The sequence below is a fragment of the Lissotriton helveticus genome, chromosome 12 (genome assembly GCF_964261635.1).
Source record: "Lissotriton helveticus chromosome 12, aLisHel1.1, whole genome shotgun sequence".
Classification (NCBI taxonomy): Eukaryota; Metazoa; Chordata; class Amphibia; order Caudata; family Salamandridae; genus Lissotriton; species Lissotriton helveticus.
This window is the reverse complement of record NC_136073.1, coordinates 169,524,901-169,542,393: the sequence shown is the minus strand read 5'-3', so window position 1 is coordinate 169,542,393 and position 17,493 is coordinate 169,524,901. Positions and strand designations below refer to the sequence as shown.

General features: G+C 44.1%; 1 protein-coding gene across 1 annotated transcript in view; it reads left to right on the top strand.

Annotated features, from left to right (window-relative positions):
• Positions 1-17,493, top strand: part of LOC144797995 (mucin-3A-like) — a 149,503-nt gene that overhangs the window by 19,875 nt on the left and 112,135 nt on the right. Inside the window, exon 3 of the mRNA XM_078668791.1 lies at positions 3,806-3,864. Within this exon, the coding sequence (XP_078524917.1) occupies positions 3,806-3,864 (59 nt within the window). The remainder of the gene's footprint in view (positions 1-3,805; positions 3,865-17,493) is intronic.

Here is a 17,493-nt window from a genome sequence, read left to right as displayed (position 1 = left end):
ACTCCCCTTCTCCTCTCAGCCCTCCCCCATCCTCCTTTATCCCAGCCACCCAGTCTAGCTGTCGCCCCATCCCCACTCCCCTTCTCCTCTCAGCCCTCCCCCATCCTCCTTTATCCCAGCCACCCAGTCTGGCTGTCGCCCCGTGTTCTAATTTGACATTAGACAGCAATTCCGTACTGATAATTTTGGCCTGTAGACCATAAACTACAATAACACCACCATAGGCAACTCTTAAGAAAATACGTTTATCTTTTCCTTCGTTCCACATACATAAATAAAACAATACGACTTACCATCCACACTCTACATACAAAAAAAAGATTCTCATAAAAAATAGATTTCTTGTCCATCTCCACCACACCACCACCAATAAAACACACTGCTTTGAAGACACAAACCACCAACATGGCAAATCACACCACCTGCTCACAAATCAGAGTCCAACCTACACAACAACGTATATCCCACCCACCCAAAACAACACCCGCAAGCCTCTCTACACCCCTCTCTCTATACACCCCTCTCTCTCTACACCCCCTCTCTCTACACCCCCTTGCTCTACAGCCCCCTCTCTCTACACCCCCCTCTCTCTACACCCCTCTCTCTACACCCCCTCTCTACACCCCCCTCTCTACACCCCCCTCTCTCTACACCCCCCTGTCTACACCCCCCTCTCTCTACACCCCCCTCTCTACACCCCTCTCTCTCTACGCCCCCCTCTCCACAACCCCTTCTCTGCACCTCTCTCTACACACTTCTCTCTCTAAACCCTTCTCTCTCTATACCCCTCTCTCTACACCCTCTCTCTCTCTACACCCGCTCTCTCTACACCCCCATCTCTACAGCCCCCTCTCTACACCAATCTCTCTCTACATCCCTTTCTCTACACCTCTCTCTCTACACCCCTCTCTCTACACCCCTCTCTCTCTCCACCCCTCTGTCTCTCCACCCGTCTGTCTCTCCACCCCTCTCTCTACACCCCTCTCTCTCTACACCCCCCTCTCTACACCCCTCTCTCTCTACACCCCTCTCTCTCTACACCCCTCTCTCTACACCCCTCTCTCTACACCCTTCTCTCTCTACACCCCTCTCTCTACACCCCTCTCTCTCCAACCCTCTCTCTCTCTCTCCACCCCTCTGTCTCTCTACCCCTCTCTCTCCACCCCTCTCTCTACACCATTCTCTCTCTGCACCCTTTTCTCTCTTTCCACACCCCTCTCTCTACACCCCTCTCTCTACACCCCCTCTCTCTCTCTCTTCACTCCTCTCTCTCTCTACACCCCTCTCTCTCTCTCTCTTCACTCCTCTCTCTCTCTACACCCCTCTCTACACCCCTTTCTCTCTCCACCCCTCTCTACTCCCCTCTCTCTCCACCCTTCTCTCCACCCCTCTCTCTCTCTACACCCCCCTCTCTCTATCTACACCCCTCTCTACACCCCTCTCTCTCTACACCCCCCTCTCCACACACCCCTCTCTACACCCCTCTCTCTACACCCCTCTCTCTACACCCCTCTCTCTCTACACCCCTCTCTCTCTACACCCCTCTCTCTACACCCCTCTCTCTACACCCCTCTCTCTACTCCGCTCTCTCTCCAACCCTCTCTCTCTCCACCCCTCTGTCTCTCCACCCCTCTCTCTCCACCCCTCTCTCTCTACACCTCTCTCTCTACACCCCTCTTTCTCTATGCCCCTCTCTCTCTACGCCCCCTCTCTCTACGCCCCTCTCTCTCTACACCCCCTCTCTCTCTATGCCACTCTCTCTCCACGCCCCTCTCTCTCTACATCCCCCTCTCTCTACACCCCTCTCTCTCTACGCCCCCTCTCTCTCTACGCCCCCTCTCTCTACGCTCCTCTCTCTCTACACCCCCCCTCTCTCTACGCCCCTCTCTCTCTACATCCCTCTCTCTCTACACCCCTCTCTCTCTACACCCCTGTCTCTCTACACCCCTCTCTCTCTACACTCCTCTCTCTCTACACCCCCTTTCTCTCTCTATGCCCTCTCTCTCTCTACGCCCCTCTCTCTCTACGCCCCCTCTCTCTCTAAGCCCCCTCTCTCTCTACACCCCCTCTCTCTACACCCCTCTCTCTCTACACCCCTCTGTCTACATCCCTCTCTCTCTACATCCATCTCTCTCTACACCCTTCTCTCTCTACACCCATCTCTCTACACCCCTCTCTCTCTACACCCCTCTCTCTCTACACTTCTCTCTCTCTACACTCTTCTCTCTCTACACCCCTCTCTCTACACCCCTCTCTCTACACCCCTCTCTCTACATCCCACTCCCTACACCCCACTCTCTCTACAACCCTCTCTCTCTACACCCCTCTCTCTCTACACCCCTCTTTCTCTACACCCCTCTCTGTCACCCTCACTCTATCTATCTGTCTGTCTATCTATCTGTCTGTCTATCTATCTATCTATCGCCCTCTATCTATCATTCTCACTCTATCACCCTCACTCTATCTATCGCCCTCACTCTATCTATCTATCGCCCTCACTCTATCTATCGCCTCACTCTATCTATCTATCGCCCTCACTCTATCTATCTATCGCCCTCACTCTTTCTATCGCCCTCACTCTTTCTATTGCACTCACTCTATCTATCGCCCTCACTCTATCTATCTATCGCCCTCACTCTATCTATCGCCCTCACTCTATCTATCGCCCTCACTCTATCTATCGCCCTCACTCTATCTACCTGCCTATCTATCTATCACCTGCACTCTATCTGCCTATCTATCTATCTATTGCACTCCCTCTATATATTGCATCACCACAGCATCACTCAGCACCACCACAACATCACTATGCGCTACCACAGCATCACTGAACGCCACAGCATCACTCGTCGCCACCACAACATCACTCAGCGCACCACAGCATCAATCTGTGCAACCATTCAACAACAGCTGGTTCAAATATGTTCTCTCAATGTTTCAAGCTTTAATACAAATGTCACAAAAAGATGTCAATATTTCACTTCTGTTCTTGGATTTTCGTCACAATAAAACACACTGAACATAATCTTCAAAAAAGTTATTTACAAAAGTTTAAGCTATTGCCATTATAAATTACAATAACTTTTATTTAAGTATTAATAAAAAAATAAAAAAAAGCCATTGTTATTTGTAATATCAATACATCTAAGTCACGTAAATACAACACATATTGCATTACAAATGCTATAGGTGTCACATTAGCGAAAGTTCAGACTATTGGCATTGTAAATGACAAAGATATTAATTTAGCTATTTTCAAAACCAACACATAAATACAAAATGTGTCATTTACAATAACAATAGCTCAAACGTTCCTAATGCGAGACCTATTGCATTGCAAATGCTTGTTAAATTTGTTCACATTAACAAAGCGGTTTACATTTTTCAATTTTCAATTTTGCTTTTCTGTGTATAATCTGCTAATATTGTTTCACTTTCTAAACTGGTGTAGATTACCTGAGTAGCTGTTGTCCGCGTACTACAAGTGAAGCACCATTTCTGTATTGGAATTGTACATAATATGGTTTTTAAATTAATGAAATAAATCATTCTTTCACATATTCTCTCCATTTATTACATTACAACTCTACTTACGCACTTGTTCCTTAATCCATCCATTTGTTTATTTGCTTATCAGTTTACAATTCACACACAAACCAATTATTTACTTGGTTAATTTTTCATCCATTCATTCATTCACGTGTTTGTTCATTAGTTCACTCTTTCATTCATTCATTCATGTTTTCAGGTTGTTTAGCCATGCATTCCACTGTTTTCACCTGAAACCTTTTCTTTTTTTTCTCAGATGTCTATCGTATATGAGTCTGTACCTGGATACGATGGTGTGACAATCATTTCTCTAAGGTGAGGGCTGCTCTCTAAGTCAACTAGTGAAGTGCAGCCATGCTTTCACAACAGAGCTACAATTCCACAGTGAGAGCCCTACCCAGCTCAAAGACTGAGCACCTTACCATAATTAGTTGCGCTGGCCCGGCAAGGGTCCGAGCGCCTGTTTGTATGTGCCTGCAGTGTGTAAAGTGCATTCATTTAACCCAATGTTTCTCCCAGTTTGAGCTTGATTACGACTGGGTCAGTTATTTTTCACCCGTTTACGCATTCGTTGGAATTACGAGTTTGAAGGTATTTAATGCAGCCGATAATTATCGGATATGTTAAGTAACTCAACTCTCTTTAAATTTAGGCAGGCCAAATCTGCCGAAATATAAAGGGTGCAGAGCATATGCTAATTACGATGTCATGCAGATTTTGTTGTGTTAAAAACTAAGGGGCATATTATCAATGACAGGCGATACATTATCGCCGCTTTTATCGGCAGGAAACTGCCGATAAAGCGGCGATAAGGGCCTTGATAATATGCTCTATGAATTCCAATCGAAGCCCATGTTAGATGTGAACACATCTAACATGGGCTTCGATTGGAATTCATAGAGCATATTATCAAGGCCATTATCGCCGCTTTATCGGCAGTTTCCTGCCGATAAAAGCAGCGATAATGTATCCCTGTCCTTGATAATATGCCCCTAAGTCCTCATGTTATTCTCGGAAAACTCATAATAGGTGTTATTTGTCGCATCTCATAAATAATGTACCCCTTGGTATCGTCATATATCAGGTGCATTAAATAACACCTACACACATAATCAGGCCTTTAGTTCATTATAATAGACAGCATAGCTTGGAAACGAAAGAGACAATCACTGTTCTCTCTCTTTCTAAGATGTGCAGTCTAAAAATCATGCTTTACCTTGGGGAGATATCAGGTTAAAATAATGCAATTTTCACGGCTCAAATGCATAAAACCAGTCACTTCTGTTATGTTTTTTGTGTTAGAGGTATCTAAAATTAAAACATTTAACTCAAATTCTCCCCACTTTAATGTGTGAAATGCATAGAGCACAAGTCCAAAAGTTATTTATTTATTATCCATGTATGAGATTTGTGTGGTGCTGCAAGTGTCGCTTTGTGGATACTGCAGTGTTGGTGAGTACTGCCCTCTGTGGACTTTGTGTAAAGGTATATTAGCAAACAATTCACAGCCCGCAGAGCCTACTCACAGTGCAGTTTGTCGGAATATAACGGTATTTGGACGAAATATAGAGCTGCAAATATCTGGAGACAGAAATATCGGAAAAGACTATCATGATACAAACGTTTTGTGATGCAGAAATATTGTTATCAAGAATATAGCTTTTTTCGATAAGTAATATAGTTGTTAAGAATAGCAGTGTTTTAAATATCGTTTTCAAAAACACAGTTGTAAAGAATATAGTTTTTTAATTAATTTCATGGGCTTTAGTTTTTATAGTATTTTTATCACTTAGCATTGTTTGTATTATTGTTATTCATTTTTTTAAATATAGTTTGTAATTTTAACTGATTTAGGATTTTCAATGTAATTGTTAATATGTTATTTGTAATTTATAGTGTTGTAGCAGGTTTTTAGGTGCAAAAACAACAATTGACGGACAGAATGCAGAACAATGTCGTACATTCACCCCAGTACAGAGATCTGGGCCTTCGTTTTTTTTGCTCACTATGCCATTCCAGTTTGGGCGCAGCCATATGCAAATCAGTCTTGACCCTGCACCCAATGGGAACAGTCCAGCCCAAACTGCCAGGCCAGGTCCTCCCTGGACTGGAAACATGGGGCCCGATTAACAGAACTAACTTAAGACAAAATCCTAAACTTACTACTTTTGGTATTCACAGAAGGCATTTAGTAGTAGTAAAGTTAGGATTTTGTCTTAAGTTTGTCTTAAGTCTGTCTTAAGTTTGTCTTAAGTTTGTCTTAAGTCAAACTTAAGACAAAATCCTAACTTTACTACTACTAAATGCCTTCTGTGAATACCAAAAGTAGTAAGTTTAGGATTTTGTCTTAAGTCAGTTCTGAGAATCGGCCCCAAGCATCCTAGGAATGGTTTCGAGCTTTTAGCCCTCATCAACCAGGATAGCTTGACTCTAGTGGCATGGAGAGCACAGTACCCACGTCTGGGCATACCCGTCCCACTCGGGGTGACAAATGCAAAAACAACAATTGATGGAGAGAATGCAGAACAATGTCTAACATTCACCCCAGTACAGAGATCTGGGCCTAAATCCATTGTTTTTTTGCTCACCATGCCATTCCAGTTTGGACCCAGCCATATGCAAATAAGTCTTGACCCTGCGCCCAATGGGAACAGTCCAGACCAAACTGCCAGGCCAGGTCCTCCTTGGACTGGAAACAAGCATCCTAGGACCGGTTTTGGGCTTTCAGCCCTCATCAGCCAGGATAACTTGACTCCAGTGACATGGAGAGCACAGGACTCACGCCTGGGCATACCCGTCCCACTCGGGGGAGTTAATTAAGTAATAACTAATTATTAATTAGTTAATACATTTTAAGTAAGCATGTGATTTATATTGATATCCATCATGTATATTATGTAATATTGATTTATTATACATACTTTTTAGGTATGGGTTGCTATGTTTGTAGGGGTATAGAGTTGGAAGTTAATTAGGTAATAACTAACAGTTAATTTATAATTTATTATGAATTAATTACTTCATTATAAAATATGTAAAATGTGTAATAATCATATATTTTAGTTGTTTTTTAGATGCCGGCTGCTGAGTTTGTAGGGATACAGGATCGAAAGATAAGCAATATATAATTAACAATCAATTCATTTATTATTAATTATTGAATTGATAATCCATTATGTACATTATGTAATACTTATTTCAGTTATATTTTAGTTGCGGTATGCTGGGGATGAAGGAGTATAGGGTAGGAAATTAAGTAAATAATAATAAAAAATATTAATTAAATATTTAATTGACTAATAATTATAAAAATGGCTTAATAATTATATATTTTAGTTATATATTAGGTGTGGGCTGCTAGGTTTCTAGTGTGATAAGTTAATTAGGGAACAATTGACAACTAAATATATTTTTTAATTATGTAAATGATTTTCTGTTATGGAAATTATGTTATGCTTATGTATTTCCACTATATTTTAGGTGTGGGTTGCTACTTTTTTTAGGGAGTAGGGTGGAAGGTTAATTAAATAATACATAAATAAATAAATAAATATTATTTTTCTAATAGTAAATTATGACATTGTTTGTACATTTTGAAAATTGGATAATTGTTGTTTATTTTTTATTTTCATATATACTTTATGTTAAGTAATAATGTTTATATTTACAGTTTTATATGTTTTTCTAAATGAATACGGTTATTCAAATATGTAATGTGTGTTAAATGAAGAAGTTTACCTATTGTTGCTTAGACTGGAGTGGGAATAGTATATTTAACCCTCCCAAAGTCTAACGCTTTCCCTACTGTTGCACAGACTGGAGTGGGAATAGAACATTTTACCTCTCCATAGTCCAACACTTTCCAGACTGTTGCACAGACTGTAGTGAGAATAGTAAATATAACTCCTCCAAAGTCCAACATTTTCCTTACAGTTGCACAGACTGGAGTGGGAATAGTAAATTTAACCTGTCTAAAGTCCAATGTCTTACCTAATGTTGCAAAGACTAGAGTGGGAATCGTAAATCTTACCCCTCTGAAGTCCAACGTTTTCCCTACTGTTGCACAGACTAAGTGCCTCATTACAACTTTGGCAGTCTCGCATTGGGCCCCACACCAGTGTTCGGTTGTGAAACTAGAAAAAAAGTCTAATTGTTTTCACTCATTCATTCAAAGCCAAAAAGGAGGCATCGACCCAACAACCTCCCTCAACACCTTTCATATTGCGTTATGATTCTCCTTAAAAAGTAAAAAAAAAAAACACTCTCTCCCAAATGTACACAAGTCACATTACTGCTCTTCTTTCCTGTAGGAAAGTAGAATCTGCTTCTTATGGTCACCCCCACTTTTTGCTTGATGTGATGCTGTTTTAGACTGGGCTGACTGAGATCCTGCTAATCAGAACCCCAGTCTATCTGCTTGATTATGCATGTACTTTGTTACATACTCGATTGGATACTTGGGTACCCTTGTCAGTGGGAAACATCTATCACAACTCATGTGTTACATCGTATGTGTTTACATCGCAAGCGTAACAACGCAAGCGACGTTCCGACGTGGGCCATTACTACGCGGTCCCTTACATCGCACAGGCTTTTTCAACGCATGCATTTAAAACGCATGTGCTGTCATTGTTGTGGAACGTGTGCTTTCGGGTTAAGGGTCGGGTCGGGGTCATTAGAAGAGACTTCACTTCAAAGGAGGATGCTCTGTTCTGTTTTTAAAACCCATGTGCTGTAATTATTTCAATCTACATAGCTCCTTTCTTTTATGTATAAACATAATATATAACAAGAACATCTTTTGACACCACAATTTGGCTACAAGCCCATATGTATTAACTTTTACAAATGTTGCTTTTCTCTGTCGTTGTAGATTTTTATTGTATGGGCACTCGGAAACATTTTAGGGGGGGGGGGCTGCATGTAAAGGTGTCATGAGGGCCGCAGGCGGCCCCCCGGGTCGTACTGTGAGGAACATCTCTTCTGATAGAACTATGGAAAAAGGCACGGATTTCCAAATGTCACCAAATAATGCAAACTAAAAACAAACACGGAAAGGGTCGCTATATAAGCTCGGACACAAGACCCTTATAGGATGCTGTGAGGCCAATTAAAACAGTGGCATTTCGTGTCTGTGCCGTCCCAAAATAACAGCAGCAAAACACAGAGAAGGAAAAATGGAAATGCAAAAACGACAACAACATTGAAGTTGCTCGTGTGAAGGTGAACTTATTTTATAATTTACAGGAAACTTCCAAACTGCATAGCTCCTTTATTTTCTATAAAATGGTTTCATTTCAATTCTGATGTCACTGGAGTGCAGGGCCTATTTATTTTCTTGCCCATACAAGGCCCTTATAGGATGCTGTGAGGCCAATTAAAACAGTGCCATTTCGTGTCTGTGTCGTCCCATAATAACAACAGCAAAACACAGAGAAAGAAAAATGGAAATGCAAAAAGGACAACAACATTGAAGTTGCTCGTGTGAAGTTGTACTTATTTTATAATTTACAGGGAACTTCCAGCATTGCAGCTGTATTCATCTTGAAATATCTTTCGCAACATGTTGCATGCATCAGCAAAATATATAACAAGAACATCTCCTACACATGTGCATTGAAAGTGGAAAGAAACAAACGTAGCTGTAGAAATCAATGAAATCTGGTAGACAGTTCTTGTAGTTGTAGTTTATTCCTTAAGTTACAGCTTAGTAAGTTCCAATGTAAGTCTTAATATAAGTTCCTAATATAAGCCCCACCAGGAGCAGCCTCCTGGCTGCTCAGCCCATCTTATCCAACAGCTCCACCTTCAAGTACAAACATCCATAACATTCCAAATGACGTCATACAGCTAGAGCATCAGGCAGAGAACCAGGGCCAGGGAGATGCATTACATAAGAAGCAGATTACTACACATCTTCCCCTTTATAATATTTAGCAAAATGAAATAGTATACACATATATAAACATAGGAAGAGAAGATAAACATTCCAGAAGTAAACGTAAAAGAACACCATAATAACATGAGCCAAACTCTCCTTATGTAATAATAATAATAATAATAATGTAAAAGCAATGCAATAATGAGAAAATAGTAATGTAAGTAATAAAATAGCCTTTCCTATGTAATAATAATAACAACAATGCAATAATGAGAAAATAGTGATGTAAGTAATAAAATAGCTTCCCTATGTAATAATAATAATAACGATGCAATAGTAATAATGTAAGTAATAAACAGTAAGACAGCCTTTTCTATGTAATAATAATGATAATAATAATAATGACAAAGTAAATGTAGTAATATAAGTATTAAAGTAATAAAATGGAAGTCATAAACTTAAACAAATGGCAGGACCAGGGAATACCATACGCCCTCTACAGCACACACTATAATATACCGTCCAGTTACCAAGAACACCCTCTACTGCATACTATAGCAGGACCAGGGAAATTTACATATCCTCTAATGCACATACTATAATGTTCCGTCTGCATCCTAGTGCAGGACCACACACGCATTAATACACAGTAACCTCCCAATAAGAGAATACATACTTTTTTGTAAAGGGGGAATCCACCTCCCTATAAACCACCACACACAGAGGGAATCCACCTCCCTATAAACCACCACACACAGTAATCCAAGGGGGAATCCACCTCCCTATAAACCACCACACACAGTAATCTCCCAAGGGGGAATCCACCTCCCTTTAAACCACACACTCGCAGTAACCTCCCAAATAGTTGTATAGGGGGAATCCACCTCCCTATGGACCACACATTTGTAGTAACCTCCCAAATAATTATAAAGGTGGAATTCCACCTCCCTATAATAATACTGTAAAATGAAAATTCACATAGAGTATCAATTTAGAATATGACATGTTGCAAATCAAAAGCAGATGTACATTACATTGGCTTATATCACCAAATTTAATGCAGTGTCACTGAGTGACTCAGCCGTCATCACATGCACCACAACAAACGAGTGAGTGACTTAATACCTAACAATCATCTCACACAGTACAGTTCTGGGTTTCCTATTTTCCTTATAGCAATATTTCATTACTGTTCCACTTTTGAATCCTCCTCTCTCTCAGAGTGAACTAGTTAATTCCTTTTCTTGGTGCAATTGCGCTCCATAGCCAGAAGATGGCAATGTTGCACTAGTTTTAAGTTTTCCAAAGCGACATTCTCAGTTATATTTAGTTTTCAAGTAGTGTAAATGACAGTACCTGTGACGATCTTCAGGTAGCAATGCTCACAGCAACCCTCACATTAAAATAATTTTTATCACCAGTACTTGACTCACGAAATTAACTCTGATGGCAATCCAGGTCAGCTACAGAGCACAGAGACACAACAACAAACTGGGGCCTTCTTGCAATTGGCAACACTGCACAGTTACACTAGACTGTGCAAAGGCCTGTAGACTACAATCCAAAGATGGCGAAATGCGTTGTGACGGTGCGCCGGTTGGCTTGCAGCAACAATAAGTATAATCACCACATATTGGGACTGACAGCAGTTTAACTGGACATCATCAGTTAATAGATCATTGCTCACAGTTGAAGCTGTAAATTGGTGTTGAGTGCAGTTTTCTCCACATTTGTTCTCTGTCACATTTTTAACAGTGGGGCCTGATAATTCTTTAAAAGCATGTGATCAAAATCTGCCCCCGATTATTTTCTACCATGTGCAGCCACTTCTCATCAGGGCACACTGGAGCCGTGTCAGCATTCAACACCGGGGCATGACCTTCGCCCCTACCGGGGCTCGATGTGTGCCCCTGACATTACTACATCACAGTCCATTTCAACACAACGCTTCATACCCATTCAGCATTAGTCACATTTTGAGGTTGATTTAGCATATACCTCTTCATTGGGCTTCACAGTTTTAAAACAGGACTGTAGATACACTCTACAGTTTCATACACAGGTGGATCTGACACCTAAAATTATTTAGGGCGACCGTTGTCAGGGTCACTGGTGGGGCAGGTGCCAGATAGCTTAAATAGTGCAAAGTCTTTAGTAATAATGTACCTTCAGTTCCAGTGGCCTCTTTTCTCCACGCGAAAGTTCCTTTCTTTTTAAATCGTCGCCAATGTAGAAATCAATGAAGTCTGGTAGACAGTTCTTGTAGTTGTAGTTTATTCCTTAAGTTACAGCTTAGTAAGTTCCAATGTAAGTCTTAATATAAGTTCCTAATATAAGCCCCACCAGGAGCAGCCTCCTGGCTGCTCAGCACATCTTATCCAACAGCTCCACCTTCAAGTACAAACATCCATAACATTCCAAATGACATCATACAGCTAGAGCATCAGGCAGAGAACCAGGGCCAGGGAGATGCATTACATAAGAAGCAGATTACTACAGTAGCTATATTTCCGGTACATTTGACACCACAATTTGGCTACAGGCCCATATATATTAACTGTTACAAATGTTGCTTTTCTCTGTTGTAGTAGATTTTTATTGTATGGGTACTCTGAAACATTTTACAGGGGAGTGTGGTGTGGGGAGGGGGGGGGGCCTGCATGTAACGGTGTCATGAGGGCCGCAGGCGGCCCCCCGGGCCGTACTTTGAGGAACATCTCTTCTGAAAGAACTATGGAAAAACGCACAGAATTCCAAATGTCACCAAATAATGCAAAAAAAACAAACACGTAAAGGGTCGCTATATAAGCTCTGACACAAATAATATGTGCTGTGGAAATCGTGTAATTATTTTCAATTCAAACGGAACTCAGTTGGGTTAGTGGATGGATGGGTGGATGGATGGTTGGATGGGTGGATGGATGGATGCATGCTGGATGGATGGGTGGGTGGGTGGATGGGTGCATGGTGGATGGGTGGATGGTGGATGGGTGGATGGATGGATGGGTGGATGGATGGGTGGGTGGATGGATGCTTGATGGATGGGTTGATGGGTGGGTTCTCTGGAGGAGGGGGAGGTGGACGCGCCTAGGAGCGGCATTTCGGCACTACCTTCGTCTAACAGAGTTGTCCCCTCACCTCACCAGCAAGGGAAGTAGGTACTGAGACCCCGTGGTCAACAGGGTAGAAGAAATACAAGGGGAGGAAGGAGTAGTTTCTTACCTGTAACTCCAGTTCTGTAGTAGGGGTATCTCTGTTATAGTCATAATCTAGTGAATAGTCCCGCCCATGTGCGTGGACCCCGGAGCAATCAAAAATAATCTCTTAAATTGTCCTCAGTGCAGTCAAGCATAGACGCTGAAGAGAAAATCAAAGACAATAATGCAGCCTATACCTGTAAGGCTACACTGTCCAGTACTTCAACTAGAAATGCAAAGGATATTCCGCCAACATCACATTAAACACAGTCTGTTAAGTTTCCCCTTCACAAAATCCTTGGAATGAGAGAGAGGAAGGGATGGACAGACAAGCTCCCATATGCTGCCATTATGTGTCTGGAAAAGGGATACCATGCCTTTAAGGAACTCTCCATAGACCCTCTGTATCCCATGATGCACAGCAAACTCCTTTTACTTTCAGTTCTTTTTTCCGGCTCCTGGTAGCAAAACCCTGGAGCATTGAGCTTTCCCTTTTTGGGTTTCATTCTAAATTTTTGACACTTTTCAAGTGTTTAGAGTGTTTCACTCGACGTCAAACCACTTCTTCCAATTGCTGGGGTTTTTTGCCAGTTTTTCCCACTTTTTCTGTCAAAAATGCCTGCATTGTTCGAAAGATGCCCTGAGTGTGCCAAGAAGAAGGTCAAATCGGACGCCCACAGAGTGTGTATCCTCTGTCTCCCTTCATCCCATGTCCCTGAAGATTGTGAGATCTGTCAGCCCTTTTCCAAGAGGACCAGGAGAGAGAGGGAGAAGATCCGGCTCCAAGGCCTGGAGCGGAGGAAACTTCAAGATCAAGGTGGGTCTGGGCATGGGAGGGCTGGATCGGAGTCCTGTGCCCGTGCTGCGGCCTCTTGGGGGCTCCCCAGTCAAGAGAAGGCCAGAAAACGGCACATTTCTCCATCGACGTCGATGGCCTCGTCGGCGTCGAGAGGGTTGACCACCGTGTGCTCCCCGTCGACCCAGGGCCCTAGGTCGAAGACCTCGGACGATGTTGACATCGAGAACGACATCAACGTCGAGGAGTCATCGACGTCGTGATGGTTCCAGGCACCGGCGCTCGCCGTCGAGGCGACACCGCCGCTCGCCGTCGAGGTCTACTCGGCGTTCGACGGTGATCTATGGGTGAAACTTAACAGACTGTCTTTAATGTGATGTTGGTGGAATATCCTTTGCATTTCTAGTTGAAGTACTGGACAGTGTAGCCTTACAGGTATAGGCTGCATTATTGTCTTTGATTTTCTATTAAGTGTCTATGCAGGACTGCACTGAGGACAATTTAAGAGATTATTTTTGATTGCTCCGGGGTCCACGCACATGGGCGGGACTATTCACTAGATTATGACTATACACAGAGATCCCCTACTACAGAACTACCTTCGTCTAACAGAGTGGTCCCCTCACCTCACCAGCAAGGGAAGTAGGTACTGAGACCCCGTGGCCAACAGGGTAGAAGAAATACAAGGGGAGGAAACACTCGTGGAGATTGGTGCAAGGTTAGAAGGGGATCTCGCTGGAGTGCGGCATAGGTACTCCGATACTCCATTATCCCATTACTCCCTTACTCCAATACTCCAGTCCTCCATTGTCCCATTACTCCAGCTGTTTACAGCCTTCCTTCTGTCCGTTCTTGCTCATTTTTTGACTGGTGTATTGTGATTATTATATGAGCATATACCATCACCCTCAGTATTATAAACTAGGCCGGACATGCATGTGATGCCTTCCACCTTATTCTTTGAGTGATGACGTCATAGACTACGCTCGTCATGCGGTTTCATTATTGTATATTGTTCCATTAGGGGGAAGCTTGTTTTATGTTTTTAAATTGATGGCCTGCGCTCCCCAGCCTGTGTCTGTGTGTTTCACCCCCTCCTCTCCGGCTCCGAATGTCTGAGTCTAAATGGCTTCCGGCGACAGCTGATGGATGTCAGGGGCTGTCCCGGCGCTGCCACATTTCACCTCGGACATCGCCTGTTTCAACAAGTCATGCCCTGCTCCAGACCCGGTGTCTGGCTGAAGGCCTCTTCTACTCTGCGCCGCTTGCACGAGGACAGTTCCAAGAAGAGGCAGAGGAGTGAAAGTGTGGGCCAGGCCCGACCACCTCCTGCTACAGACCCAGGGTCCGGGGCGCCCCCTGACGGAGGTCTGCCCAGCGTCCTCACCCCTCCACTTCAGAAATCAACTGAAGACTCAGATCTTCGGGGCCCCACCGCCACACCCACCGGTGTTACACGTGACAGGAGCCACCACTTCCTTCATCAGCTGCCCCCCCCTTTCTGCAGACCTCTGGTGGCTTCTGGCTATGTTCACACGTTATAAACACATATACATAGGTTCAAATAGACTTTCTTCCTCTGTACTGCATGTTCCTGGTCTACCCCACACAGGAGCTCCTCTAAGTGCACTCCTCATCCACTCAGCCGGCTCCAGAAAGACGGGCGAGGTTGTCCATGGGTGGTGAAGGCTCAGCCTGTGCACCAGGCAGCCCCCACCCGGCTCCTCAGAACGTGCCATCCTTGGTCTGGGGCCCTCAGAGTAGGCCGCCATCCGGACTGTGGCTAGCATCATCCCCCATGTATACGTTTGTTTGTTTTTTAAGTTGAATTGCAAATTTGGATACCCGACTTAAAACGTGACACTAAAACATGTGCCCTCCCGGCCCCTTTAAAGTGCTTCCTTTGAGACCCTTAAACACCTTCTCACTGCCCCTTGAACATGCCCCTCTGACCTTTGGAGAACGAAAAGGAAAAGCACGTGTTGTCGTGACATGCGATCTAGGCGCCTGCGATGTTTCAGCCTTGCCAATAGGAATGAATGCATTGCCGTTGTAAATGCGTGCGATGTAACAGAGGGCGAAGTGTTGCCCTTTGCGATGTATTCGCCGCGCTGTGTTGGTGCGCGATGTGTTGGTGTGCGATGTAGGATCATACATCCTTGTCAGTCCATAGTATATGGTACACATGTGCCCATGGCATAGGTACCCCAGAGGTCTCCCATGGGCTGCAACATGTATTGTGCCACCCTTGAGAGACCAATCAAAATGGAACTAAAGGCCTGCCATTGTAGGCTGTGTAAGTCGGTGCATGCACCACTTACTTAAGATATAGGTTTACAATATCTAAGGGTCCCTGCACTTAAAACCTTTAAGTCACCCCTATAACAAGCCTTTACAATCCTGAGGGTAGGGTGCTTGGTTCTAAGTGAGAGGGTGCCCATGCATGAGCAGGACCCCACTGCAGCCTATGGAGTCCATTCTCCTGGGTTGTCGGTGAGGCAGCCATATACTATATTTAGAATGGCATTACGTGACAGCGGGATGACCATCTCGAAAACGGCTGCAACCAACCCTATCGTGTTTGGTGTCAAACATCTTGGAATCATACCCCTACACCAGTAACCGGTGTGGGCGGTATGATTCCACCCACCAGGAAGGTCCTTCGTGGGTCCCTGGTGTTCCCGGTACAAGTCTTCTACCTCCAGACAGCAGAAACTGGTTGTTGCCGACCAGAGACACATTTCTGCCCTCCTGCCGCTGAGCCTAGCTCAAGAAGAGGAAGGCAGAACAATAGGCATCCTGTCACAGGGAGGTGTGACCACCTCCCAGTCAGGATTTAATGTATTAGGGCTGGGTGGGTGCACTTGCCAGTGCCTGAAAACCTGCAGGAGGAGCACATTTGGTGTCCCTGTGCATAGTCCAGTTCAAACCAGTCTTGGGATCTGTTGGCTCCCGCTCTGGCACAAAACTGGACGAAGGATATGGGAGTAACCTCCCCCATGTCCTGACTCTCCCCTGGGAGGGTCCCCTGAATCTTTCCAACCCTCTCCCGTGGGTACTTAAGGGCTTACCTGGCTGTAGGACTTTAGATTCTTTGTGGACAAGATTCAGAATTGAAACCACTGCACTTTGACCGTCTGGGCACTCTGGACTTTGCTGGACTTCGTCTGGGCCTAACTATGTCTCCCTCTCAGTTTGCTGCAACGTCTGTGCATGTGCACCATACAGGATCCGTGCAGGACCTGTGCAGTATCCAAGACACCTGAAGATAATCTCCCTTGGAGTGAAGGAGTCTCTCCCCAGCATTCATAGGCACCACAACACTGATGACCGGTCTACTTATCCCAAGCTCCTACAGACTCCAAAAGGCTCAGCAAAAGGCTCAGCAACACAGGAGGTGGGTTTCTACATCCCTCGAGGTCCGAGCTGCCCTCTCACCATGTTTGAGGCCAGTATGCCTTGTGTGGACTGCAATACCCGAAACCCTGTGCACTGTATACTTTTTCAAGTGCATTTGCTTGTTGGCAATCCTCTGACAGGTGTATTGGGCTCCAAGTAGCCTCAACCTCTGGGAACTTTTCTTGCACAGATCTTCAACCACCTGTGTGCTCTGTGGTCAGTTGTTTTGTGAAGCTGCTTGAGGTCCTCTTGCGACTCCTGGACCTCCGGTCTGTGGGTCCAACTGAGGGTCATTCTTGTTTTTCTTGAGCTCCCTGATTGCTATGGGCTTGCCCTGACTCTCCTGCTTGTAGTGAGTCCCCTGCACCTTGCTGGTCCAAACCGTACACTTCATTGACTTCCTGCATGGGTTGCTTGGCCAAGGCTTGTTGGTGCTCCCGCCGCACACGACACCTCAGCACTCGACATCTTTTGTGGGACAGCTCGCATACGGCTTCTGGTTGTCCTCAATGCCTCCTGGTCTCCGCAGCTGCAGAGTCAAGGTCACAGTCAACTATCCTGAAGCACCCAACATTGGTGGGCATTCGTCTACCGAGTCCCTGGTCACTCTCAAGTGACCCAGACTCTGTACCCTCTGCTTTCAGATACTCTTTGACAAGAATCTACATTTG